Here is a 26,914-nt window from a genome sequence, read left to right as displayed (position 1 = left end):
TTAGTCTGAATCTGCAAAAGCGGCGAGGAGTCCTGTGGCACCTTATAGACTAACTGCAGTGTAGGAGCATAAGCTTTCGTGGGCAAAGACCCACTTCGTCAGATGCATGTAGTGGAAATTTCCAGAGGCAGGTATAAATATGCAGGCCGGAATCAGGCAGGAGATGACGAGGTGGATCCAATCAAGGAGGATGAGGCCCACTTCTAGTAGCTGATCTGGAGGTGTGAATTCCAAGAGAGCAGAAGCTGCTTTTGTAGTTAGCGAGCCATTCACAGTCTTTGTTTAATCCAGAGTTGATTGTGTTAAACTTGAAGATGAACTGTAGCTCAGCAGTTTCTCTTTGAAGTCTGGTCCTGAAGTTTGTTTGCTGCAGGATGGCTACCTTTAGATCTGCAATTGCGTGTCCAGGAAGATTGAAGTGTTCTCCTACAGGTTTTTGTATGTTGCCATTCCTAATATCAGATTTGTGTCCATTGATTCTTTTACGCAGGAACTGTCCAGTTTGGCCAATGTATATAGCAGTGGGGCATTGTTGGCACATGATGGCATATATTACGTTGGTAGATGTGCAGGAGAATGTACCAGTGACAGTATGGCTGATCTGGTTAGGTCCTGTGATGGTGTTGCTGGTGTATATATGTGGGCAGAGTTGGCACCGAGGTTTGTTGCAAGGATTGGTTCCTGAATTCGAGTTATTATGGTGCGGTGTGTAGTTGCTGGTGAGAATATGCTTCAGGTTGACGGGTTGTCTGTGGGCAAGGACCTGGACACGCAATTGACACAATCAACTCTGGATTAAACAAAGACTGTGAATCTTTGTGAAAGGCCTGATTCTGGCCTGCATATTTATACCTGCCTCTGGAAATTTCCACTACATGACTCTGACAAAGTGGGTCTTTGCCCACGAAAGCTTATGATCCTACACTGCAGTTAGTCTATAAGGTGCCACAGGACTCCTCGCTGCTTTTGCAAGATTTCTGAAGGATTTCTCAGCTTGCATCCTCTAATCCAAGAGCCAGTCCCTTTTTGGTACCTGAACATGGGTTTAGCAGCTCTAAAAGGGCCTCCATTTGAACCCCTTGCTTCCTCACTGCTGCCCCTCCTGTCTCAGAGAGTTGCATTCTTGATGGCCATTACCTTTCCCAGAGGGTGTGAGCGTTGCAGACCCTGATGGCTGGGCCTCCTTGTATGCGGTTCCTCATGGACAAGGTTGTGCTTCAGCCACACCAAAAATGTGTATACAATGAAGTCTCTCAATTTCATTTGAATCATATGGCATATTTTCCTGTGGTTTTCCACCAACCTGCATTCTTCCCTGGAGGAGCAATTCCTCCGTTCTCTAAACATTAGATGTCTCACCTTCTATCTGAACAGGACTAAAAAGCGTTTTTTTGTTTTGTTTTTGGGGGGTTTTTTTGCTTCACCTCACCTGCTCATATCATATGTGGATTATATGAAGGCTCATGCAGTCTCTGCACAGGCCATCTCTAGATGGATAATGTCTTGCATCAAGACTACATATGAGATAGCATTGGCTATGTGCCTTCTCAGCAGATATAGGACCATTCAACAGGAGCACAGGCAATATCGTTGCATTCCTCAATGACATGTCCATGTTGGACATTTGTAGGGCAGCCACATGGTTGTCCATACATACATTTACAGACTATTACAAAACCACTGCTTCTTCTAGAATGGACACTAATGTCAGAAGAGCAGTCATGCAATCCTTCCTCAGGTAGATCTGACCTCCACCTTCAGATAGAGAGACTGCTCGCCAGTAACCTACTTGCCTGCATGTATTCGAAGAAGAAGAATTGATTATGTACTGTAACTATGGTTCTTTAGGATGTCATACAGACATGTATTCCACAGCCCACTTTTCATCTCCTTTACGTCAGAGTCTTCCCTGGACATTTGGTATGAAAGAACTGAAAGGAGTCAGCAGGGCACTGCCTCATGTAGCCAGGAGAGGTGCTACAAGCATGAGCTTGTGTGACACCTCTGTACTGGTGCTACTAAGAAAAGTTTCTGACTCTGTCATGCAGGGTACACACACACGCGCGCGCGCGCCTTTTTGGAATACACATCTGCCTCCCGTCTTGAAAAACCTCAGTTACAGTAAGTTCCTGTTTCTTTTTTCTCCCTTGAGAACTGACGGACAGGGAGGAAAAGAACCAGCAGTATTATATTTTCTCCACAAGGTGGTGGTATACTACTGACAAAATGGTTTCTTTATATTTTTTTCAATACACAGTACAATACACAGTATAGGAGATGGAGTGCTGGCTATTGTACCCCAGACAAAAATATTGTGTCTGTCATCTTTCACATTATCTTCAGCCCTTCTGTATCATAGTAAAACAAAGAAGTTTTAAAAAGTCAAACAATATAGTCTTTTTGACAGGGTGAGTGGTGTGATTATTTTTCTTTTCCCTCCTATGCTACTGTGCAATACAATACTGTGTACTACATATGAAACACTTATATAAGGAGTATATGAAGTGAAATGTATACGATGAGCCAGTGTGGTTTACTAAAGATAATTTCAAGATTCATATTTACCTGTCTTCACATTCTCATTTTTTAGTTCTGTTTGGCATTTTCCTCATTACAAACAGAACCCTATGAGGCAAGATTAACTTTCTAATATATTAATATTCATTAGAGTACTGTACTATGAGAAATATTGTTTATCTTTGGTCTTTTGTTTCTAAGTAGGTTAATAGATGCTGATATTTTTTTCAGAAGTAGGGTAAAAAATTGCCCAGTATTGCTCCAGTTTCTTCAATCCCCGTCCCATATGTGAGTTCTGCTGCTCTAGTTCCTCTCAATAAGGGTCTTTTCCATAGTCGTGTGACTTTACAACATATTTTGTCACCATTCCCACAAACAATGCTTTTGGATTACCCAGACATGGACCAAGTTTTGTTACCAAAAACTGACTTTTGGCAACAAAACAGTGAGAATACACACACTGCAATGCAACTTTTGTCCAGAAAAACTCTCAGCTTCGGCAACAAAAGCCTTCCACCCCTAATAGATGCAACACATCTGATGAAGTGGATTTTGCCCACAAAAGCTTGTGATGCAGTATATTTGTTAGTCTCGAAGGGTATGTCTACACTGCAAAGTTAGTTCGAACTAACGTCTGTTAGTTCGAACTAACTTTCCTAGGCGCTACACTAGCGCTCCGTTAGTTCGAACTTAATTCGAACTAACGGAGCGCTTAGTTCGAACTAGGTAAACCTCATTTTACGAGGATTAAGCCTAGTTCGAACTAGCTAGTTCGAATTAAGGGCTGTGTAGACCCTTAATTCGAACTAGTGGGAGGCTAAGGCTTCCCAGGTTTCCCTGGTGGCCATTCTGGCCAACACCAGGGAAACTCTATTGCCCCCCTCCAGGCCCCGGAGCCCTTAAAGGGCCACGGGCTGGCTACAAACTTTGTGCCAGTTGCAAGGCTGCAAGCACCCGTGCCTGCACAGCCTGCACCTGCCACACTATGAGCCAGCCATCCGAGGGCTCCCAGCCCTCCACTGCTCCCCAGGACCAGCCTGGCGGCTCCCAGGAGCCTGCCCGGGGGCGCAAAAGGCGGGCGCCCGCCTGGTCAAGTGCGGAGATCATGGACCTCATCGAGGTTTGGGGGGAAGCCTCCAATGTCCACGATCTCCGCACTAGCCACTGGAACGCGGCCGTCTACGGCCGCATGGCTGCCAGCCTGGCCGCCAGGGGCCACCAGCGCAGCCGGGAGCAGGTGCGCTGCAAAATAAAGGACTTGCGGCAGTCCTACTCCCGGGCCTGCCTGCCAGCGGCCGACCCGGAGGCCTGCCCCCACTTCCATGCCCTGGACCGCATCCTGGGGGCTCATGCCGTCCCTGCCCCCCGGGACGTGATTGACCCCGGGGCAGAGGGACCGCTCCTGGACACGGAGGAGGAGGAAGAGGGCTCTGAGAGCCAGGAGCCTGCCGCCAGCCTGCCCAGGACCCAGGACCCCCGAGGCACGCCACAGAGCCGCTTGCCTGCGTCGTCTGAGGCCGGGGAGGCGTCCACCTGTGAGTACTCTCGTGTTCCCCTTATGTGTACGGGGGGCTGGGGCGAGAGGGAGCCCCGGGACCGTGCGCCTGGGCCTTGCCCACCACGGAGCAGCAGCTGGGGATCCTGCAGGGGCCCTGGCCTTGCAGAGGGGAGCTGGGTTTCACACACCTCGGCCCCTGGGGTAATTGTCCGCTGGTCTTCTTGCACCACAGCCGCAGCACCTGGGCCTGCAGGGCGCACCACCCCGCCTGCAGCAGCCGCCCGCGCCCGGGCAAGCAGGACAGCCAGGAACCAGGACTACCACCAGAGGCGGCACCTCCGGTTCCTGGATCGACAGCTCCGTCTCCAGGACCACTGGGTCCAGGAGGACCTCAGGCTGCGCCGGAGGAGTCTGGAGGCCCTGGAGGAGCAGGGCCGTGCTCTGCGAGGCCACCTCCAGAGCCTGCTGGACCGCTTCCCATTTCCTCCTCCCCCTCTTGCTCCCCCTCTTGCTCCCCCTGCTCCCCCTCTTGCTCCCCCTGTTCCCGCTCCTGCTTCCTCCACACCCCCTGACCCTCCTGCCCCCCCCTCCACAACCATTTCCCACCGACGCCCCCGGACCCGCAGTGTGGCGAGACGGGAGAGGCAGCCGGACTCCCACCCCTGAGCTTTCCTTTCCCTTCCTCCCTTCCCTCCCCTTCCCTTCCAGCTCCCTCGTCCCAGGTTTCCCCCTCCCCTCTCCCACCCTCATTCCTCCCTTCCCGCACCGAGTTATGTTCAATAAACAGACGTTTTTGTTTCAAAAACGGGTGTCTTTATTGTACAGTAGATAGGGAGGGGAAAAGGGAAGGGGGGTAGGGTGGAAGAAGGCCCCAGTGGGGCATGCAGGGAGAGGTCAGTCCTCCTCCTCCTCCACCAGGAAGCTCTCCCGCGGGGCTTCCCGGATCAGGACGGCCCCCCGCTGGGCTTCCCGGATGGCGGTGGTGCGGGGCTGACCGTAGTGTCCAGCCATGCGGTCAGCCTCAGCCATCCAGGCTGGCAGGAAAGCCTTCCCCTTTCGCTCACACAAATTGTGGAGCACACCACGGGAGGGATGTTGTGCTCGGCCAGGTCCAGATGGGTGAGGAGGCATCGAAAGCGGGCTTTCAGTCGCCCGAAGGCCCCCTCCACCACGATGCGGGCCCTGGTCAGCCTGGCATTGAAGGCCTGGTGGGAGGGATTGAGGTGCCCCGTGTAGGGCTTCATGAGCCAGGGCTGCAGTGGGTAGGCGGCATCCCCACCAGGCACACGGGCATGTCCACGTCCCCGACCCTGATGTGGCGGTCGGGGAAGAAGGTCCCGTCCTGCAGCCGCTGGCACACGGAGGAGTTGCGGTACACCCGGGCGTCGTGTGCTTTGCCGGACCAGCCCACATTAATGTCCGTGAACTGTCCCCGCTGGTCACACACGGCCTGCAGGATCACGGAGAAGTAACCCTTTCTGTTGACGTACCGGGACGCCTGGTGTTCCGGGGCACGGATGGGGATGTGCATCCCGTCGATGGCCCCCCCGCAGATGGGGAAGCCAAGGGCGCCAAATCCCCAGATGACGGCGTCCGGGTCGGCGAGGCGGACCACCCTGCGGAGCAGCACCCGGTTGATGGCCTTGACCACCTGCGGAGAGAGACACAGCAAAGCGCCAATCAGTGGGGCGCCCGGGTGGCTGGGAGCGTGCGTGCCCTGGCAGTGCCCCGCGCCCCACTCCCAGAAGCAACCCCCCTGGCAGCGTGTAGTACGTCCGGGACAGCCTGACCCCTCCGGTGCGGGGCGCTTTCGCCTCCTCCCGCCCCCCCCTTTGTCCCTGGGGCGGCCCATCCCCTCCTCGCAGCCGCCCTCCCCCCCGGCTCGGTGACCGACGAGTGCCATACGTGCATGAGCACCGCTCCGACGGTGGATCTCCCCACGCCGAACTGGTTCCCGACGGATCGGTAGCTGTCCGACGTGGAGAGCTTCCAGAGGGCAATGGCCACCCGCTTCTGGAGGGGGATGGCGGGTCTCATGAAAGTGTCCCTTCTGCGCAGGGCAGGGGCGAGCCACTCGCAGAGCTCCAGGAAGGTGTCCCTCCTCATCCTGAAGTTCTGGGTCCACTGTCGGTCCTCCCAGCGCTCCAGGACGATGCGGTCCCACCAGTCGGTGCTGGTGTCCAGACGCCAGACGCGGCGGGGCACGCCGGTGCCGGGGCGCCGCCGCGGCTCCTCCACGGCCCCCAGAGCGGCCAGGCGGAGAGGCAGGGGGCTGACGTTCACCAGGTGGTGCCAGGCAGCCTCGAGCCATTGCTGGCAGGCTTGCAGCAGCAAGTCCAGAACGTGCACCAGAAGGTGCAGGGTGAGCCGTGGCTCCATGTTGCCACCTGCGGCGGCCCCCCCGAAGGGAAGCACCGACACAGACGGGCACAGAGACCAACGCTTTGCTGTCCCTCGGCGAGGTTGGCAAGCAAGCAGGAAAAGCTGAGAACTGGCTGTCCAGGGGGGGTCCCTTTAAGCTCGAGCCTCAGATAGCCTCAGACAGCAGCCACACAAAGCAACTACTGACCTGATGCCCTACCAGAACCGGTTTCAGCTGCCCTTAAATGCCCCCCTGCGTCCAATCAGTGTGGACGCGCTAGTTCGAATTAGCAAATCGCTAATTCGAACTAGTTTTTAGTTCTAGACACGTTAGTTCGAATTAGCTTAGTTCGAATTAACTAATTCGAACTAAGTTAGTTCGAACTAGCGCTGTAGTGTAGACATACCCTAAGGTTCCACAGGACTGCTCATTGTTTTTAAAGAAAGAGACTAAGATGGCTACCCCTTGCAGATCCCTAAGGCTGTGTCCAGACTCAGGGGTTTTTTCGGGAAAAGTAGCCTTTTCCTGAAAAAACTTCCCCTGCGTCCAGACTCAAGCCGCGTTCTTTTGAAATTATTTCGAAAGAACGCGGCTTTTCTTTCGATGGCGGTAAACCTCGTTTCACGAGGAAGAACGCCTTCTTTCGAAAGTTCCTCTTTCGAAAGAAGGCGTTCTTCAATGTAAATAGGGCTTCCTCGATAGAGAGCATCCAGACTCGCTGGGGGCTCTCTTTCGAAAAAGCGGATTGCTCTTTCGAAAGATCCGCCTGCAGTCTAGACGCGATCTTTCGAAAGAGGCTCTTTCGAAAGATGCTTTTGAAAGAGCCTCTTTCGAAAGAAGCCTGCAGTCTAGACATAGCCTAAGTGTTTTGACCTCTACTGCCCTTCCCTTTCAAAGCTCTGGGGAAGTATCTGATACTGACAGCTGAGTGAGCAAACAGGGAACAAATCATTGGCATGCTCCTGTTCTGCCCTGCACTAGGAAAACAGCAGCAGGCAAATTATTGCTGTAAGGGGATTGGGGCAAGCTGCTGTACTGCTTTGATATACCTCAACATATAGAGCTCACAGAACTACTTGTGATGCTGCTCCCAGCAGCCGAGGAGGCTGTGGGAAAACTCAGAGGGAATCCCAAGGTGTGATCGGCTCTGCCTTCCTGGAACATACACTGTGGGATACATGCCCACAGTACACTGCTCACACTGTCAGTGATGATGCCCACAATGTGGACATAATCAGTTGACAGATGGAGCAAGTGTGAACACCCATTGGTGATTTTTGTGTCAACTTTTGGGTGTTGACATAAGTTTTGTTGACACAACTTGGTAGTGAAGACATCTCCAGGACTTTACACAGTTTTTCTCCTTAGCAAGAACACATTGACCAAAGCTTATAGGGAGTACCTATTTGTATGTGTCATGAATAGTCTTTATCACATTCCTTTAACTACCTGTCAATGCCTGAGCCTCACCATCTTTTCCCCCGTCCTAGTAGGTTGGGGAAATCCACTCTAGGTACCTAGGAAGATAACCTATTGCAAATGTACATGTTGAATCTCTGTAATTCAGCACCCTCAGGACATGAGTGGTGTTGAACCAGATAACTTGCTAAACCCAGGAGGTCAATACTGTCTGGCAGCATTACCAACACTTCCACTGTTTACTTGGTTCTTAGAAGTCATTTAGGGATAAATTAGAGCTAAATAACTGTACCGAACACTGAGAGCCAGGACTGGTAGTTGTAAACAGACTTTATAGGACCATAGATAATTTGGCCACACCCATGATTAATGGACATCAGGCTAACTAAAATCATGCCAGACCACGGATGTTGTCGGACCAGAGAATGCTGGACAAGAGAGGTTGAATCTATATCTTCAAAGCATTTTTTTAAAACTTTGCCCTTTTTGTAATCTTGTTCATCTGCCATGAATCCATGTCTCACCATAGCCATTGTTACCATATATCTGTCTTCCCCCTTCTCTTTCCTCCCACACACCTGATTCCAATTTCTCTCCCTTGTTACCCTCATCCCTACAGTTTTCATCAGCTCTCCCCACTCTTCCTGACTCCACTCTGATCTTCCTCACCCTGCTTCCATCAGCATAAATATAGGTCCTCTATTTATGGCAGAGAAAATGGTGATAGAGCTCCAGTACAGGGAGGATAAAAATGTGGATGAGATAGCTTTAAATTCCAAATTCTCAGAGTTTTGCAGATCTATGAGCAGGTGCTGGGCATATAGAAATCTCCCTTTTCCGATATTGGATTCCTATTTTTAGCCCTTGTGGGTCATGAGATATTGGATGATAAACATTACTGGTACAGAACTGAAATTTTCCCATCTTGGGCCTCAGAGAAGCATAATTTTAGGGAAAAGAAGAAACTGTGTCCCTAGTAACTTCATTCAACAAGTTGCATTTTTATACCTGTTTCAGATTTTCAGAAGTTAGGAATCTTAGTAGTTCTGATAAATGGATGGATTGTGGGTAGAGCACAGGTGAAGTAGTCAAAATTGTCAAAGACAATTCACAACATGTATGCATCAGTATTGCCACCAAGCTTTGGATAGGTGTGTTCTTGCTCACTAACCAAAGGGAGAAAAAAGTCTCTGTGGAAACAGCCATCTGCTGTTTGAAAATACCGTTCTAAATTTATTTTTCAGGTCTACATTCTGCACCATGGCAATATGTACACTTTTAAGATGTTGCAAGCAGGCAAAGGCCAGCCATTAGAGCACAATGAATTACTAATGGTTTGGCAACAACTGGCCTGTGGAATCTTAATAGCTTCAACATGTGAAAATTACATGATTTGTGCAAATCCACAAGTGACTAATTAATGCCTACTGCCAATTCAGTATGTCTGGGTTTCTTTACGTTTAAAATAATCCAGGGGAAGAGCAGTCTCCTGCTGTTGAGTGGAGTGAGCACTATGCACTGCAAAATCAATAACGGAAGAGAAAAGAAGGCTTTGGATAATTCAATATTGTGGGGGAATAAAAATAGTCTTACATGCAGTGGTGTTTCACTTTCATATTGAAATTGTGAGTCAGTTAATATGCAAATTATGCTAAAGATAAATTAACCACCCCCCTACTGCTTAAAATGCCAGGTATGTGGGACAACACGAAATTCCTGTGCTGCCTCATCTACCATACATTTCATCATCTTATATTTTAGAAGTATTATTTTGAAGTCATTTTATCATTCAGTGCCTGTGTGTTGATGATGTGACTGGGAGGTGGAATCCAGCATATTCCAGCAGTACAGTGGTCAGTATATTTACCGGTGTGGCACATCCCTTATTTGGGATGTTCCTCTGGGAATCTGGATTCTTCTGGAGCATGGCAAATATGTATTTTGGTAGCATTGACAGATTGTACAGCTGAACATAATAGAGTTTGGCAAAGAATGAAAGCAAAATGAGTGGTGGCAGCTCATGTAATTTTTAGCATTTTCTTATATCTCACACTACAAATATGACCTGACCTGAACTCCAGTGCAACAAGATAGTTCTCGGTTTCCGTGTTAGTCTTGGTATAGTCTGTTGAGAGATCAGGTAGAACCAACTGTCATTTTTTTGTGTTATTTTAATATATGTCCACTAAAAACTGGAACAAAATTAGATTGTGAACTCATTTCAGCTGTGCCACCAATCAGCAGTCAGATTAAATGGCCTTCAGATAGTCTTAGAATGAGACATTCATCAGGGGCCTAGAGTGAAAAGCCCACATTCTATTCGTAGTGCCTTGAGCCATCCAGTCCTTCTTGTCCATCCAGTCATACTCCATGTGTACTAAATACTTCTCTAAGTTTTCTATAGTCCAGTAATTAGGAAGCAAAGCCAAAATTTAACAGATAAGAACATAAGAACAGCCAAACTAGATTAGACCAAAAGTCCATCTAGCCCAATATCCTATCTTCCAATAGAGGCCAATGCCAGGAGCCCCAGAGGGAATAAACAGAAGAGGCAATCATCTAATGATCTCATCCCTGTCGCCCATTCCCAGCTTCTGACAAACAGAGGATAGGGACACCATTTTTAATATTAAAGCTAGAGTTTCCAAATACCCACTATTTTAGAGAGGATGAAGTATTTAGGCTAAAGGTCTGCTGTTAGTACCTCTATGAAAACAAGATCAAAACATTTTATTGCCTTACTGCAACGTGAATCATAGTTATCAAGAGAGAAAAAGAGAATGAGTGTCATCAGGCATTCTACTGAAATATTATGTAAAGCTTTTCCTGGAAGTGATGCTCATTGAGCTGCAAGTTAACCAACTTAATTCCCTAGAACTTCTGAAAAGCATGTAGATCTTGAAGTCACCGATAGGTGGTATGGAAGTGACAGAAAGTACTCACCAGTCTGCCCTTCATATTCACTGAACAACATCTGTCTAATCTGTTCTGGCTGTAGATTCCCAGCAGGCATGTAAGATCTTTGCATTAATGACAATTTGCTGTAATTATATGTCACTGCCATTCACAAACAGGTGCTACGTTCCAGCTAAAAAAGGGTGGTATCGCTATGAGGATGGAGAAGTAAGAAGGAAATTCTAGGGGATCTAGACTTCAATTTAGGAGGCTCCCTTTATAGAGAGGGAGAGAAGTGAAATGGAAAATCATATATATATAAACACCTTCTTAGAAGTTGATTGCATGTGAATGTTAATATTTTAGGTTTTTACCATAATACAAATTGGCAAGATAAATAATATGAAAATGTTAATCATAAGAGAAACCCATGTCACTGTGTTGCTGACACTCAATTATATGTTGTCCCTTCAGTGCCCATCTTGTAGTAGTGTTTTGTCTGCTACAGTATGTGGTGAATATATTGGCCCTTGATATTGTATATCCAGTGCACAGAGGAATTATGGTTTTTAAGTTTACTTCCACATGGAATAGCAATGATAGATATCTGTGTCAAAATATTGCTGAGGATATGATATCTAGTTCTGGGGAATATGAGGAAGAGGAAAAGACAAAGGTCAGGTGTAGTACTTGACTAGCTAATCAGTGAAAAAGAAGCCATTAGCTCTTTGGAGTACGGACTGCCATTTATATATTTATAAATGACCAAGCACAATGGGATCCAACTTGGACATGACATGTAAGAGCTTGTGTAATATGAGTACTATAATAAAAGAAGCTATCATGGCAAAATGGTGTGACTGCATATGTATAGTGATTTATTAATAGGAAAGGAAGTGATACATTGGCTTTTTGCTTAAATCTTGAAGTGGGATATGAATCTTCAGAAGAATCATGTATATGCTGTTGAAGTCCACAATATTATGACCATCCAGATAGGTTCATTCTCATGCTAGCTTAGTTTCTGACTTAATTTATATGCTGAAAAAGATTGCAAATATCACTTTAGACAAGGGTGGTGGCTAATGGAGACCAGGGGAAGTTAAGCTTCTCCAAACCTCCACTAATGTTCCCTGCTGCAACTCTTGGGCCAGGCCATGGTAGAGCTCTGAGTTCCTCTGGGCATTCTGGGCTCAGGGCAAGGCCTTGAATGGCTGGCCAGGATTCAGGACTCTGGACTGTTCCAGGTACCAGCAAGCTAGCTGCTGTTTGAAGCTACTGAAGGCACCAGTGATCCTGCTGGAGTTTGGGGCTGTGCCAGCAGGCTGGCCAGCAAGAATAGGAAGGGTAAAGAGGTAAAGTGGGGGCAGGGCCTCAGACTGAAGGGGCATGGTGGGGCCTCAGGCAGAAGAGGAAGCACAGGAGGATAGCCAGAGAGTGGATGTACCATCCTGACTTTAGAGAGATGATCATTTTTTCAGGAAAATCTGATTATCTTCCCAAAACAACGGATTAAAAAGGATGAGATTTTTGATATTGTATATTACGCAGGAAAATTGAAGCTAGAAAAAGTGAGCTATTCTACTTCAAACTCTTTCTGTATGGGGGAAGGAGGAGAAGGAAACTTAATCAAAATGCAAAACAGTAAATGTTCCCCGGAAAAGCTCTGAGATCCTGCAGTAGTTTCCAATGACGGAAGAGACTAATAAAGAGGAACATCAGAAACAATGTTTTACAATGAGTCTTCAGTCAGGAAAAGAGAAATGGAACATATATTATTAAACCATTCATTTTTTTTCTGTCTGATAGATTTTAAAAAGTTAAATAAAATGTGTCCACGTAAAAAGCTAGCTTAGCATGCATTTTACATTATCATAAACAATTAAGAATGAAAGTTAAACCCAGGATTTTCAGTATTTTATATACTCTTCATACAAGATATGAGCTTCATACCTAGAATCTCTGAATTGTCAGTGTAACATTAACTTCCTTTATATAAATAATGATGGACTGAAGGAAACATGAGAATTCTTTACTTGCTATATAATGTGAAACATATGGGAGCTATAAAAGAAATTGTAACATTGCAACGTGGAAAAAAATGTTGGTGTGTTAATTTTAGTCATCAATTAAAAAGTTGTATATTACAGGCTGGTTTTGTGTCTAAGGTTAAACTGAGGATGATTTGCAGTGTCATTGCCACTCATTAGATGCTGTAATGTCCTTCATTCCACTGGCAGAAATGAAAATAATGTGAAAACTGATATTGATTAGATTAGATTAGATTTTGATTTAAGATCAGAGGTAAAAGTTGATGCACCCTGGTGCACAGTTCTGGCAAGAGTGGCTGAGCTCTGGCAAAAGCCAGCAGAGAGCTATTTAAAAAACTGGTGGAGACCTGGGTTGCAATAGGACAGTACCTGTAAGAAATTTTAAGTTTCACCACTGTTTAAGATAGTGTATCTTTAATGACATCTGGCTATCTAACTCTAATTCAACTGCTTCGTGCAGCTGTAACTTGCAGATTCAGAGCTTCAGCATGCGGTGTCACCATTGTGGACTCTTAATGTTGTAATTTCTTTTGTTGATTGCAATATCCCAGAGCAGAAATTATCAATCTTTTTATTTCTGAGTCCCCCCATCCCTCATCATGTTATAGAGCAGTGGTCCCCAACCATTTGAGGTTACTGGGTGCCAGGGGGCGTGGCCGTTCGGCCGCCGGGCGCCAGGGGGTGGGGACACTTGCGCGCCCGGGGTGGCCCCCCCCATAGCCACATGCCCGGGGGCTGGCCCCCCCCATAGCCACGCACCCGGGGCCGGGGCCCCCTCCAAGGGCTGCGCGCTAGGGGCCGGTGCCCCCTCCAAGCGCCACGCGCCCGGGGCCAGCGCTCCCCCCCGCAAGTGACGCGAGCCCGGGACCGGCGCTCCCCCCGCCAAGTGCCACGCGCCCAGGACCAGCGCTCCCCCCCCCGCGCTCCCTGGGCCGGCGCTCCCCCCGCCAAGCGCCGCATGCCTGGGGCCTGCGCCTTCTGCCATGTTGGGGACCACGGTTATAGAGGCTTGCATGGATACACAATGTTGTATCCGCATTTGCATCAGTATCCCCAAAAATGAGTCCTAGCTGTCCTCATCCACGGATGTGGATACCTGTGAATATAAATATATCATCTGTGCATTTGCAGGGCTCTAGTTATAAAAATTCCATGGCCCACCTGTGCCACCACAATTGGTTTCGGTATGTAAAAGCCAGGATGGGGGTTTTACATAAAAATCTGAATTACTGTGATGGTTTCTAATGAAGAAAGAGACTAGTATAGGGCTTCCCTCTAATCTTTTCCATCCACATGCAGATTTTTTCCATCTGTGTATAGAATAAATGTTACATGCACTGAGGCATGTGCGAATGAGCACCACAAGTAGAAACAAAAATTCTGACTGTGAGTGGTCTGTTAATCATTTGGGTGATGTTTGAATCTCTCCTGAGTGGCTACACGAGTGCACAGCTTACAGGGAACACTGTTGCATTAGGGGGTAGGAAACAGGGCAATTGCTTGGGGCTCCTGTAAAGCAAAGTAGTTTTGGTTTTGGCTTCAACTCTAGGTGCTGGGGCTCAGGGCCCTGAACTTCAGCCTCATGTGGTGGCACTTTGGCTTTCTGCCCTGGGTCCCACTGAGTAATGCTGGCGCTACTTGGTGGCTTCCCTGAAATCTGCTTGTGGACCCCAGGAGGACCTGGATCCCAGGTTGAGAAGCACAGTCCTAAGGCTTTGTCTGCCTGGGGATGTTACATTGCACTGATTCTAGTTAATTAACATTAAAATGCCTGTGTGTACATGCAGTCTCTTTTCAGAGTAATTTACAGCACTTTACAGCATTGTAACTTTCTGGATCAAGAAACACCCCCTTCCTGTGAAGAAACACCCCCTTCCTCCAAGCACAGCAAGTTACAGCACTGCAAAGCACCAGTGTGAACCAGGCTACAGCCCTGGAAGCCATACTCCCAGCGCTGTTACCTGCTCCCCTTGTGGAGATGGTTTTACATAGAGCGCTCCTGCCGTGGCTATGCTTTCAGTTTAAAGTACTATCACAGCTGTGCTTTAAACTTTTTAAGTCTAGACAAAGCCTAAGTAAGCCTTCTTGGAACAGTAGTAAACCCACTTAATAGGGAGCTTGTTCACTTAAATATTCATCTTAAAATGCTGGTGTGCAGCCAGGAATGTCCCTCTCTTTATATATATATATCTATTATAGCAACCGTGTCCCCTTTGGAGACAAGCATGTACAGTCTCATCTTGATAAAGATCACCAGAATGCAGGCATCTGCAGTACGCTGTTAGAGAAAATGAAGACGAGGGCACACTCCTAGAACTGGTCCCAGTGCTGAGTCAACACAGCAGAGCTCTGGCAGCAGTATCTAAAGACAAGGGACCATAGCAGAACCTCCAGTACCACTCCCACTACTTGTCCAAACCATGAGGAACGGGACTGCATTTTTTCAAACAGTGCCATGATTGAATTCAAAACTGAAGTGGTGGAAAGCTTTGCAGAGAGCATGCTAAGTTCCCCCTCAAACCACTGCCTGCTTGTTTGAGGTCATGCAAGCCATGGGGTCTGACCAGGAGATTTATCAGGGTGGCCTGACTCGGCAGATATGGACAATACACAAGAACCCCAAGAGGACAGCCATACTAACACTGCTGTGGCAGACAGCTCTATTGGCACTCTGTCTAAAATGGTTGTGCAGGGGAACTGCCCCAGTAAATATTATGTGCCGAATTACAGTACAACAGTCTAGAAAGTTACTTTGTCTAGATATAAGCTGTCCGCTACCATGCTGGGAAGAGCTATGAGTCTCTTTTTAAAGCTTTTATTTTTATTCTTCCCTGTCCACATCTGAACCCACCTACTCCTTTACGAAACTGCTTCCTCACTCTCCTCCCTCCACTCACTGTGAGCACCCCTCCTCACTCAGAATGGTATGCATGTTAGACAATTCAACGTTTAAATTGTATTTCTCTGCAGTGTGAACTCCTACAACCATTTGCCACAGTTTCCTCATTCATGTCACCACCCTTATTGAACTGCTTCCTGCTCTTTCTCCTTCCCTCACCTGCAGCCACTGTGAATTCTCTCCTCCCCCTTCTTCCCTTGCTTAGGCTGTCACCAGCATGAGGATTAAAAAATGGAAAGCACTGCATACAAGTCACCTTTATTGCAAATTAAAAAAAATCATTAGAAAAGGTATATTGGCTCACAGATCCGTTAGTATACTCCATGTTCACTGAAGCGCACAGTTCATGAGATAAATGTTCCACATCAGACTACAGAGACACTTCAACATACCTGGATATTCTAAGGTGCTATACATGATTTGAATAGAGAATGCTTACTACAGAATTACTTTAATTTTGCAAAGTATGTTGGGCTAATCCAGGGGTGGGCAAAAGCCACTCACTGGGCTAGATCCAGCCCACCTAAGGCTTTGATCCAGCCCGCGTGGCTGTTCCAGACCCCACCTCCTAGTGCATTGTTTGGGAGCTGGAGCTGTGCGAGCCCTTTAAATAGAAGCAGTTGAAAGGGCTTGTGTGTCTCTGGCTCCCTGGCAACGTGCTAGTGGCGCTGGAACTGCAAGCCCTTTTTAACTATTTCTAGTTAAAGGGCTAGTGCCTCCTGGGCGGCTTTGTTGCCTGGCAGCCACCTGGCAGGTGCAAGCCCTTTAAATAGAAGCAATTGAAAGAGCTTGCAGCTCCAGCCCCACACTAGCCTGTTTATCTCTCTGAACAACGGGGAGAAACAGATTAAACTGGGCTGAGGACTGTTATGGAGAGTCCACGCCTCCTGGCTGGGATACCTGTCCTTGTCCCTTAGGGTATGTCTACACTACAAAGTTAATTCGAACTAACGGATGTTAGTTCGAATTAACTTTGATAGGCGCTACACTAGCGCTCCGTTAGTTTGAACTTAATTCGAACTATCGGAGCGCTTAGTTCAAACTAGGTAAACCTCATTCTACGAGGACTAAGCCTAGTTCGAACTTACTAGTTCGAATTAAGGGCTGTGTAGCCTCTTAATTCGAACTAGTGGGAGGCTAGCCCTCCCCAGCTTTCCCTGGTGGCCACTCTGGCCAACACCAGGGAAACTCTATTGTCCCCTTCCCAGCTCCGGACCCCTTAAAGGGGCACGGGCTGGCTACGATGCCCGTGCCAGGTGCAAGCCTGCCAGCACCCAGCCAGCAGACCCTGCACCTGGCACGGCTCAAGCCAGCCACCCGATGCCCCCCAGCCCTCCCCCTCTTCCCGGGACCAGGCTGGCGGCTCCTGGGAGCTTGCCCAGGACCGCAAGAGACAGGCACCCGCCTGGTCCAGTGCAGACATCGTGGACCTCATCCACGACCTCCGCACTAGGCACAGGAAAGCGGCCGTCTAGGGCAGGAGAGCTGCCAGCCTGGCCACCCAGGAGCAGGTTGGCATGAAAATCAAGGTGGTCCACTGAGACCCCCGACCCTGAGCCCTGAGCTTAGAATGGCCGTACTGGGTCAGACCAAAGGTCCATCTAGCCCAGTAGACTGTCTGCCAACAGCGGCCAACCCTAGGGACCCAGGAGGGGATGGACCAAAGACAGTGACCAAGCCATTTGTCTCGTGCCATCCCTTTCCAGCCTTCCACAAACTTCGGGCAGGGACACCACTCCTACCCCCTGGCTAATACCACTCCATGGACCCAACCTCCATGAATTAATCTCACTTCTCTTTAAACTCTGTTCTAGTTCTAACCTTCACATTCTCCTGCAGCAAGGAGTTCCACAGGTTGACTATTTGCTTTGTGAAGAAGAACTTTCTGTTGTTAATTTGAAGCCTGCTACCCATTCCTTTCCATTGGTGTCCTCTAGTCCTTCTATTATGGGAACTAATGAAGAACTTTTCTGTATGCACCCTCTCCACCCCACTCGTGCTTTTATAGACCTCTATCATATCCCCCCTCCATCTCCTCTTTTCTAAGATGAAAAGTCCCAGTCTCTTTAGCCTCTCTTCATATGGGACCTGTTCCAAACCCCTCATCATTGTAGTTGCCCTCCCCTCTCCCACCCTCTCTCTTCCCCTCTCCCACCTCCTTTTCCCAGTCTCCCCCAGTTTTGTCCAATAAAGAGAGATTCTATTTTTGAACACAATTGTCCTTTATTTTGTACATCAGGAAGGGGGGCTAGGGAGGGGTAAGTGGAAGGAGGTGAGGGAGGAATGGGGTACGAGCCCCCGATGGGGAGGACTGGGCTGGCTCTGTGGGCTTCTGGGGGTGGAAGCTCTCCTGCAGCCCCCCAATTGCCCCCTCTCCTCAGATGGCAGCCTGCGGCAAGTGCAGCCAGTCTGATGGCTGAGTGCTGTGATGTGCCCAGTGTGGGTACTCCGGGCACTCCAAGCCAGGACTGCTTTGCAAGCAGGGCACCCCTGAGAACTGTCTGTCCGCGGTGAGGGTCGTGTCCCTTTAAGCACAGACCTCGGCTAGCCTGAGACAGCATCTCCACGCTCTAAGTCCTCATCTGATGCCCTGCCGGCACTGCTTCCGGCCATCCTTAACCCCGGTTCAGGGTCCACTCTGTGTGGACATGCTAGTTCGAATTAGCAAAATGCTAATTCGAACTAGTTTTTTAGTCTGGATGCACTAGTTCGAATTAGCTTAGTTCGAATTAGCGCTGTAGTGTAGACATATCCTTAGACTTTCACAGGTGTCTGGAGTTCGAGCTCCTGGCTTGATGAGGTACCTTCAACTGAGGGCGACCCCCCCCCCATTTGGAACAAATTAAGCATAGTTCTGCTCCCCTTTAGTCACTAATAAAAATAATAGTGAATTGCAACATTTCACTATCCCTGCATTGAGTACGAAAGTGATTTGTTATCCAACCCCAGCCAAAGTTGATTACTTTGAGCAATATCACTCTATCTGCTGGATATATAGGCACAGTAGGTGTGTTGGTGTAAATACAGTTTGTTCCTGAAGTATCTTTCCCTCCCAGCTAGCTGTCAGAGAGAACTCATTCAGACTCCACTTACATCTTTATGATTTTTCTTTCTTTTGGCTAAGCCTGAAGATCCGAGTCTCTGATAATGAACAAACCAAATGTGTGTGAGAATGCTATTGGGTATGGAGACAAGTAACTCACAGACTAGCAGAAATGTTAACTCTACTGTATGTTTTATCCGATATTGTGATGCAGACCATTTGCATGAAGGTGAGCCTCTGTGGGAGCTGGGCTCAGGGCTGGTGGCAGTGCTGCCCACCCTGCACATGCTGGTGCTGCATGGCAACAGACTGGGCCCTGCAGGGCTGGGCCCTCCAGGGGGTTCAGGATTCAAGAGGCCCCTGCTGGCCCTGTGGGTGCTGGACCTGTCTGGAAATGGGTTGGAGAAGCTGCCGGTGGCACTGGGGGGAACTCTACCACTGCCAACCTCCCAGCCCTCAAGGTCAACGGGTGAGTGTGTGGGAAAAGGGGGTTGGGCAAAGAGACAGACTAACCCTGGAAAGGAGAGGTTGGGTCCCCACGTGGTGGTGAAGAAGGGATTGAGGAGCTGGGGCCCCATGATAGAGTGGAGATGGTTGGCATGGGATTGATGTCATGGGATTGATGATGGAGCCCTGTGGGAAGGGAAGGCCACAGTTTTTCCAACCCCACTGTGTAAATAGGAGGAGTTAAGCAGTTAAAAATAAAGTGGTTTTAACAAACACGGACATTTCAGGGTTCATTGTCTTTGCTTTCTAGTTTCTGAGCTTTTACATTGAATTTGGTTCAAGTTTTGAGCTTTTCTCCACAGCAGTGAGGGCTAGAAACATTTTTGATGGAAGATGAGCATCTCACTCAATTGATTCTGGATACTAGGGCTTTTAGGGTGTCTACACTGCAGCGCTATTTTGGGCTACTTCCGGTATCCCGAAATAGCTATTCTGCATGTTGACAGCGCACCCATTATATCAAAAATATCTTTCAAAATAACGGGTGCTCTATTCCGATGTCCCTGAAAACCTTGTTCTATAAGAAGTAAGGGACATTTTGGAATAGCGGTTTATTTCGAAATTTGGTGCTGTCAAATTACGAAATAAGCTATTTTGAAATACACTCGAAATAAGCTATGCAATTTGCGTAGCTCAAATTCTGTAGCTTATTTCAAGCTAAGGGTGCAGTGTAGACACACCCTAAGAAAGTTATGAATGTTACATGGCTTGTGAGAGTTATCAGCTTTGGTGGGGATCACTTGATGATTACCTGTTCTGTTTATTTCCTCTCAGCAATGACATGTGTAGTGTGCATACAGATGCGACGTAAAATAACGTGACCTCTTGAAATTAATTACCATAATGAATATGCAAATGTGCAAATAAAATGTAACCGGTCCACCAAAAGTTTGTGAATAGGTTGGCCGGTCGACGGTATCAAAAAAGTTGGGAACCACTGCTATACATGACAACAGTTTCCCACTATCTTAGTATTTTATTCTGTCACACCAAAATGGGTTAAATTATGAGGCAGTAAGGGCAGAATTTCCAACGTCCTTCAGTTTACTTGACCTTTCAGACCCTCCTGTCTGTATCACCATAGTAAATAGTCACAATTATGCTACTAATCTCAATTCACAGAGGAACCCAGCTGATGCAGTGACTGTTGCTTCTTTCCTGCAGGGATATATGGTTGATGAGTATGCAGCCATGAAAGCAAGATGGGAAGAGGCATCCAGAGAAACAATCAAGAAAACAACCAAACCGTGTCCCAGTTGCCATGTACCAGTAGAAAAAAATGGTGAGTTTATTGGAGAGTGAGTAACACTTGCAGTGACCTCCCTTTTTTAAAATTATTTTATAGTACAGATTTTAAAAAAGAGCCTAGTTTTCCCTCCTCTATGGTTTCTAAATCACTTTGAATATCACCTTCTATGCAAGAATCACAAAATGCTTTACAACCATGAATTAAGCCTCACAAGATGTTTGTGAGGTAGACAGGTGTTATCTAATTTATAGGCAGGGAAAATGAGGCTCAGAGAGCATAAAGTGGCCTACCCAAAATCAAACAGTGAGTCAGTGGAAACATCAAGAGTTCTGATAACCAGTTCCTGGAGCAAATCACAAGTCTGAACTCGTGCAAACATTGACCCTAGTGTGAGTTAAGCAGGCACAGGGAGGGATAAACAGACCTCAGTTAATGGGCATGTATTATTTGCCTCTGTACACAAAACCAAGATGTAACACAAAGCACTAATATTAATTAGTCCAGCGTTACTCTTCTTTCTCATAATGTTTCTATTACAAATTGTATGTAGGTATTTACCACAACCTAATTAAATGACGACACAGTATTATGAGCAGGATTGAACTTTGTAATAGGTTATTATCAAACCTCATTGAAATTGCCATGGGAATGGACCGTTCACTTTCAAAAATAATGTTGAAATAGTTAAGAAGGTAATGAGCTGATGAGCTTGTCCAGCCTGAAAGAGAAGTCTGGTAGCCTGAGGCCCTACTCTTGTAGAAAGAGGGTGCAGATCCCCTGAGCTGAAAGGGAGAAAAGACTGAGACTCTGAAGTAAACCAGGATACTTCCAAGGCCCAGGGAAGAGGAGAGAGGCCAGGATCCTGATGGGAGCTGTCTACAGGGATTTTTTTCCTTCCTTTTCTTTCATACCTTCATGTAACATTACTTGCTGACTGGAGGCTGTTTTGTTGTTTCATCTGGGACCCATAAAGGAGAAGAAAGGGCCAAGAGACCTCAGCTGGAGGGCTGAATGTTGACCCGTTAGCAGGACATCCCCTTGAGAGCACTCATTGGGGTGGAGCTAATTGGACCCACATGCGTGCATTACCCACATAGATCCTATAACAAGGCCTGACAAAGTCATCCCAGGAGTTTTAGATTGAATGGCTGTGAGGCTTTTGGCTATTGGGATATCATTTGTTTTGGATGGGAGGAAGACAGGCAGAACCTAGCAATAGAGACTAGACAGAACAAAGAAGGAGGCAGAGGTAATCAGGAAGAAAACTAAGCAAATGCCATTAAACATAGGGTGACCTCGTGGAAAAAGCTGAAGTGAAAACTTTGATGAATATTTGCCACAGAGGTTTGAGACTGAAAGCTAAGAAACTGGAGGGGGGGATGTTTGTTTTTTTCGTGGTGACCTCTGCACTCAGACACACATTACTTTAAAATGAACAGGAGTGCATCAAACAAAATACCAGACTCCATCAATTTCTACTTCCAACAGAAACATCTCTAGAGCCCTGAACTTTGCTGAGCTGCTTGGGTCAAAAAAGGAACAACAATATGAAGTATTAATAATTAATTGATGCTATTAATTGACATGAGTTATTCACGCAGGGCTTTACAATCAGAGTAAGACATGTTGCTGACCCCAAGAAGCTAATGCTGCAGATAGGAAAAGGAGTGGAGAGATTATTAGGAAGGAAATAGGAAGAAGGGGGATTTAAGGAAGGAATGCATAGGGCATTTGACACATGGGGAGAAAGAGGGCAAAGAGGGAGGAAAGGATTTAATTATTTAGAGTCTTAAAATAAATCTTGACATTACAGATCTTGAATAGGTATAGAAAAGCTAGAAATTGCCACTATAAATCATTGACCATACTGGGAAAAGTGCTGAAGTTGTGACCATCTCCTCGCCACTCTTCGCAACAAAATCTGTTTTAATCTATGGAAAACTACCATCGTGATCTTTTCTCTACTAGATGCATGAAGAACATATTTGTATTACTCCCACTAATGGATATGCACGTTTCTTGCATACTCCACTAAGACCAAGAGAATAGACCTCATTGTAGTTTTTTCTGTGCATTACTGTAAAGAGAATTGTTACACAAAATGGCAATAAACAGGACAAGACTATCCCTTGTTTGTAACCCAACTCAGGTCAAGGGATGTGTCAGAATGCAAAATCTCCAAGAAATAGTAGCAAGTTAGGAATTGTACTAGAACTGAGGCGTAAAGTACAAAAAGGTGCTGTGTTTGCTTTCTCCTCTGATAACGGGTACAGCACGTTCCAACTTCTATGTGGGTATTTGCTGACTGCTTGCAACCCATTGTTCCTAGTGTAATATTTCCCATAATCTACAGATTTAAGGTTTTCTTGGTACTGAATCAAAAGGTGACATAGCCTGTTCAGCACATTCTGCTATATCTTGTATCAATGTAAGGATATTTTACAAATATATTTTCATTTATATTAAAAATAGTGAGATCCCAGCCGAGTTCTGCACTTTATTCTATTCCTATACAAATTATTTTGCTGGAAAATATGAGTCTTGTGGCAAGAAGAAATTTGTTATATGGCTGAGATATAGCGTAAATGCCATTTGCAAATTAGATCTGTGTCCCTATTGCTGGGTGAAATCCAGAAAACAACAGTGTCCACTGCTAACAAAAATGATCAGTGCCTCCCTTGGCAGAGCAAAATCTATCAGTCTTCCTAGCAAATCGAATAATCTGTCTAATTCTTAAAGAAAAAGAAATCGGGTACATCTCAGCAGGACTTGCTGCTGTGCACACATCATCTCTGGGCTCAAATCCCTGCACTTGCTGCAACCCCACTTGTCAGTTTCAGGTCTCAGTCTTTATCTTCAAAGCCATCAACAGGTCAAAAGTTTCAGAGGGATAGACGTGTTAGTGTGTAATAGAAAAAACTTAAAAAGCAATGAATAGTCCTTCAGCACCTTAAAGACTAACAAAAATGTCTTAAAGCTGGTTCCGGGGAAGTGCCGCTCGGAGCCCGGGATCAGCTGGGGAGTCCTAGCTGACTCCAGGCTCCCCGCGACATTTCCCCAGAACACGGGATCAGATGCAGACTCCTCAGCTGACCCCAGGTTCCTGAGAAGTGCCCTGTGGAAACTGGGATCAGCTGGGGAGTCCCCAGCTGACCCCAGGCTCCACTGTGCCTTTGAAATGCGCGGAGGTGGCTGTTTCAAAGGGGCAGCCGCCGCACAGATGAACTGAGATCAGTGGCACAGCAGCTTCCCCTTTGAAACTGCTGCTTCCCCACCTTTCAAAGGGGCAGTGATGCCCGGGGTCATTTTGAATTGGAATGAAAAGAAGATTTTGAATCTTGAAATCTTCCACACAATAAAATGTTCATTCTTTGCACACCTTTACTCACAGGTGATCATGAATGTGGTTATCCTGTAGAGTTGTTGGTTGTCCCGAAAGAATTAATACTAGTAATTTTTTTATGTTAAATATTAACAAGGATAGAAATACTCAGCTCTCTGTAGGCATCCTAATATCCAAATTTGTCCTAAAATATGTCACATCTGTAAGGGTTATATACTTTATCTACATCAGAGGCATATAAATACCAAAGTTTGCATAGTCTTTGGGTCTTCTGTTTTCAAGAGATTATATTAGCCATATGGAGGTTAATCTATGTACAACTCCTCTGTAAGAAAAAGTTCAGGGCTTTTATTGTCTGTATTTGTTTATATTGTACATTTATGCTTGAGTTAGAAGATTCCATTTTATAGTTATTATAGTTACTATTTGAAGTACATTGCTCTAATGACTGTTGGTTACTCTTAATAGATAGTAATTTTAAAAAATGATTGAAGGTGGGGGCATGGAGATTAAGTTACTCAAAGTACAGGGGAATAGAAATGCTTAACACAAAACATAGGAAACATACCAACAAGATTAAAATAAATGTTCCAGATATAAAGAAGGCCATTTAACTTTTAACTGCTAGTGCCGTTTGGAGATAAATATCAGTACATCAGTAAAATCTGTGTACTTGGGTGTATCCTGTTTGCAGTTTCACTGGTGTTAAATCCAAACTCCAGTTAAAGAGTTTGATCCACTCCTATCAGCTCACAGTTAGATAAGGAGCTATCTCTAAGGATCAGAGTTCTCTTAGCCCTTGCTTTATTAGTTAAGGAGGGTACAAAAATCCTTCTCTCCTCAATATCTTGCAACGTCTCTTTAAGGATCAGGCAGAGTTGCAGTCCTTATTCACTCAGCATGTGGCAGGAGGCCAGCTTGCAAAGCCACATCCAGTAAAGGAGTATAGCCACAGGTATTGGAGTGCTCCAGGAAGAGATTACAGATAAGAATGATTTAGTACATTGGAATCAATTTAAATGACTTGCCATTAACTGGATAATACACACTCATTACATTGTTTGCCAAGCCCCAAAGACAATTCTGTCTTTGCTTTTTTGCAGGTGGATGCATGCACATGAAATGTCCTCAAGCTCAATGCAGATTTGAGTGGTGCTGGAACTGTGGTTTAGAGTGGAACAGGACCTGCATGGGAGACCACTGGTTTGACTAATAGTTCAGTAGTGCTAAGGACAACCAACCACTTGATTGTTTTCTGGGTCAAATCCTGAACTCTCTGCTTCGGCTAAACTCCCATTGGCTTCTGGAACAAGGAGTTCAGAATCAGGCCTTTGTTTTATTTTCTTGTATATCAGCGCACACTAAAAATTGAGTTCAAGTAACCATAAGAGTTTTAAACCCACAAATAAGGCAGGAGAAATTCAGATGTCCAGACTCACTCGTACTAGCACAGGAGGGCTAAATTATAGCTCCCTGCTTGATGGCACTCTCCTGGTATAAAAGGCAGGCAATGTCACCACCAGCAACTCTCCCTGGAGTTCTGTTCCTTCAGTTACAATCAGGGCTCCACAAATCTCATCTGCAAAAGCAGCAATGAGCATGTGCACTGAATCAAAGCTATCCTGATCCCTGCCCTTTCTCAGCACAATCCAGTTTTGGGGAAATTCTGGTGGAAGGGAAGCTGTGGTAATTTACAGTCTTCTACTCTTGCAGATTATCAGATGGGGCCTTGGCTCTGACCCAGAGTCATAGTAGAAACTGCAGACTTAGACATTCTATCTGTGCATGTATATTTGAAACATAAGTTACAAAACAACAATCAATATATCCCTTACCATTCATATTGTATGCAGCTCTTACAGGTTTAGTAAAAGATGCTGTTTCAGCCTGAATGCTGAATATTTTTGCTGTGGTGCCTGCAAGTCAGAGTAACAGAGTTATGTGAGCTAGAGTTCTAAGATTTTGTTTTGCTTACAGCAATAGTTTTGACATGATGGGGGGGGGGCAGCTTCTTGGGGTTTATTAATAGCACAATGGTGGTTCTACGGAGATTTATTATGATTTGTATGTAATTCTGAAAATGTGTTCACTGCATCAACAATTAAGGTACCTGAATTCATTTTGGTGAGTGCATGGAGGGCACCAGGTATTTGCCACACCTCAACATCTGAAAATCCTTTCTATCTAACCTGCTTTAAACGATTTTGTTTTTGTTTTTTAAGCACCAAGAGGCCAATCATAGACAATGTAAGGATTTGCACAACTCACTTAAATTACAGAAGAAGAATAAAGCTGTTGAAATGAGTGGACTTCTGTGCTCCTTTTTCTCCTTTTTGCATTTGAATATAATATAAATGAGTAAAAGATTTAGGACCTGATCTTTAGCTGATGTAAATCAATTTATACTAGTTGAGAATTTAGTCCATTGATTCAGAACTTGTTTATTAGAAGAAAATAAATTCCAGGGCTAAGAACTGTAGATCTACATAACACTTAGGCTATGTCTACACAGCAATGTTATTTTGGAATAACTGAGATTATTCCAAAATAACATAGTCCACGTCTACACTATGAGTAGTTATTTTGACATGATGTCAAAATAACGGCGAACTGGAGGACTTCTTACTCTGACTCCTGTAACCTTCATTTTATGAGGAATAAGGGAAGTCGGAGAAAGAGAGCTCTACCCTGAACTTCCTGCTGTGCGAGCAGCGCCAAAAGCTGAAATACGCAATTGACATAGCTGAAGTTGCTTAGCTTTAGCCCTGCTGTGTAGATGTACCCTTACTTTCAGATGCTTATAACCTAGCCTTAAAGCAAGCAAATATAGAAACAAAAAATCCTTGATTCAGACTTGGAACATGAAGTTCATGTAGGTCTAGGGAGCGTGGGTTCCTACTTACTCATCACTTTGAGGAAACACATGAGAGCCTGCAGTCATCTTAGGTGGGGGGCAGGTCATTACATAAAAAGTATGTGGAGTTGATAAAACTGAGTAAATACAGAGAGTAGAGAGAAAAGTCAGAGGAACAGAAAGTGTGAGGAAAAGAGAAGAGAAGCTTTAACATAAGAGAGCAAAAGGTTAATTGTTTTAAGATCAATTGTTCCCTGGGGCTCTAAAAAACCAAAAT

At 46.0% G+C, this 26,914-nt stretch overlaps 1 protein-coding gene across 4 annotated transcripts in view; it reads left to right on the top strand.

Annotated features, from left to right (window-relative positions):
* PRKN (parkin RBR E3 ubiquitin protein ligase) overlaps positions 1 to 26,347 on the top strand; it is a 1,204,231-nt gene extending 1,177,884 nt beyond the window's left edge. For all 4 annotated transcript variants that reach the window (XM_075924578.2, XM_075924580.2, XM_075924581.2 and 1 more), the window contains 2 exons: positions 20,356 to 20,473; positions 24,887 to 26,347. In XM_075924578.2, the coding sequence (XP_075780693.2) occupies positions 20,356 to 20,473; positions 24,887 to 24,996 (228 nt within the window). In that variant the 3' untranslated portion in view covers positions 24,997 to 26,347. The remainder of the gene's footprint in view (positions 1 to 20,355; positions 20,474 to 24,886) is intronic.
* The last annotated feature ends 567 nt before the right edge of the window (positions 26,348 to 26,914 follow it).

This window comes from Pelodiscus sinensis, chromosome 3, assembly GCF_052426305.1.
Source record: "Pelodiscus sinensis isolate ZL-2025 chromosome 3, ASM5242630v1, whole genome shotgun sequence".
Lineage (NCBI taxonomy): Eukaryota > Metazoa > Chordata > Testudines > Trionychidae > Pelodiscus > Pelodiscus sinensis.
Note: the sequence above shows the minus strand (reverse complement) of the source record. Positions and strands in the feature narration are given on the sequence as shown.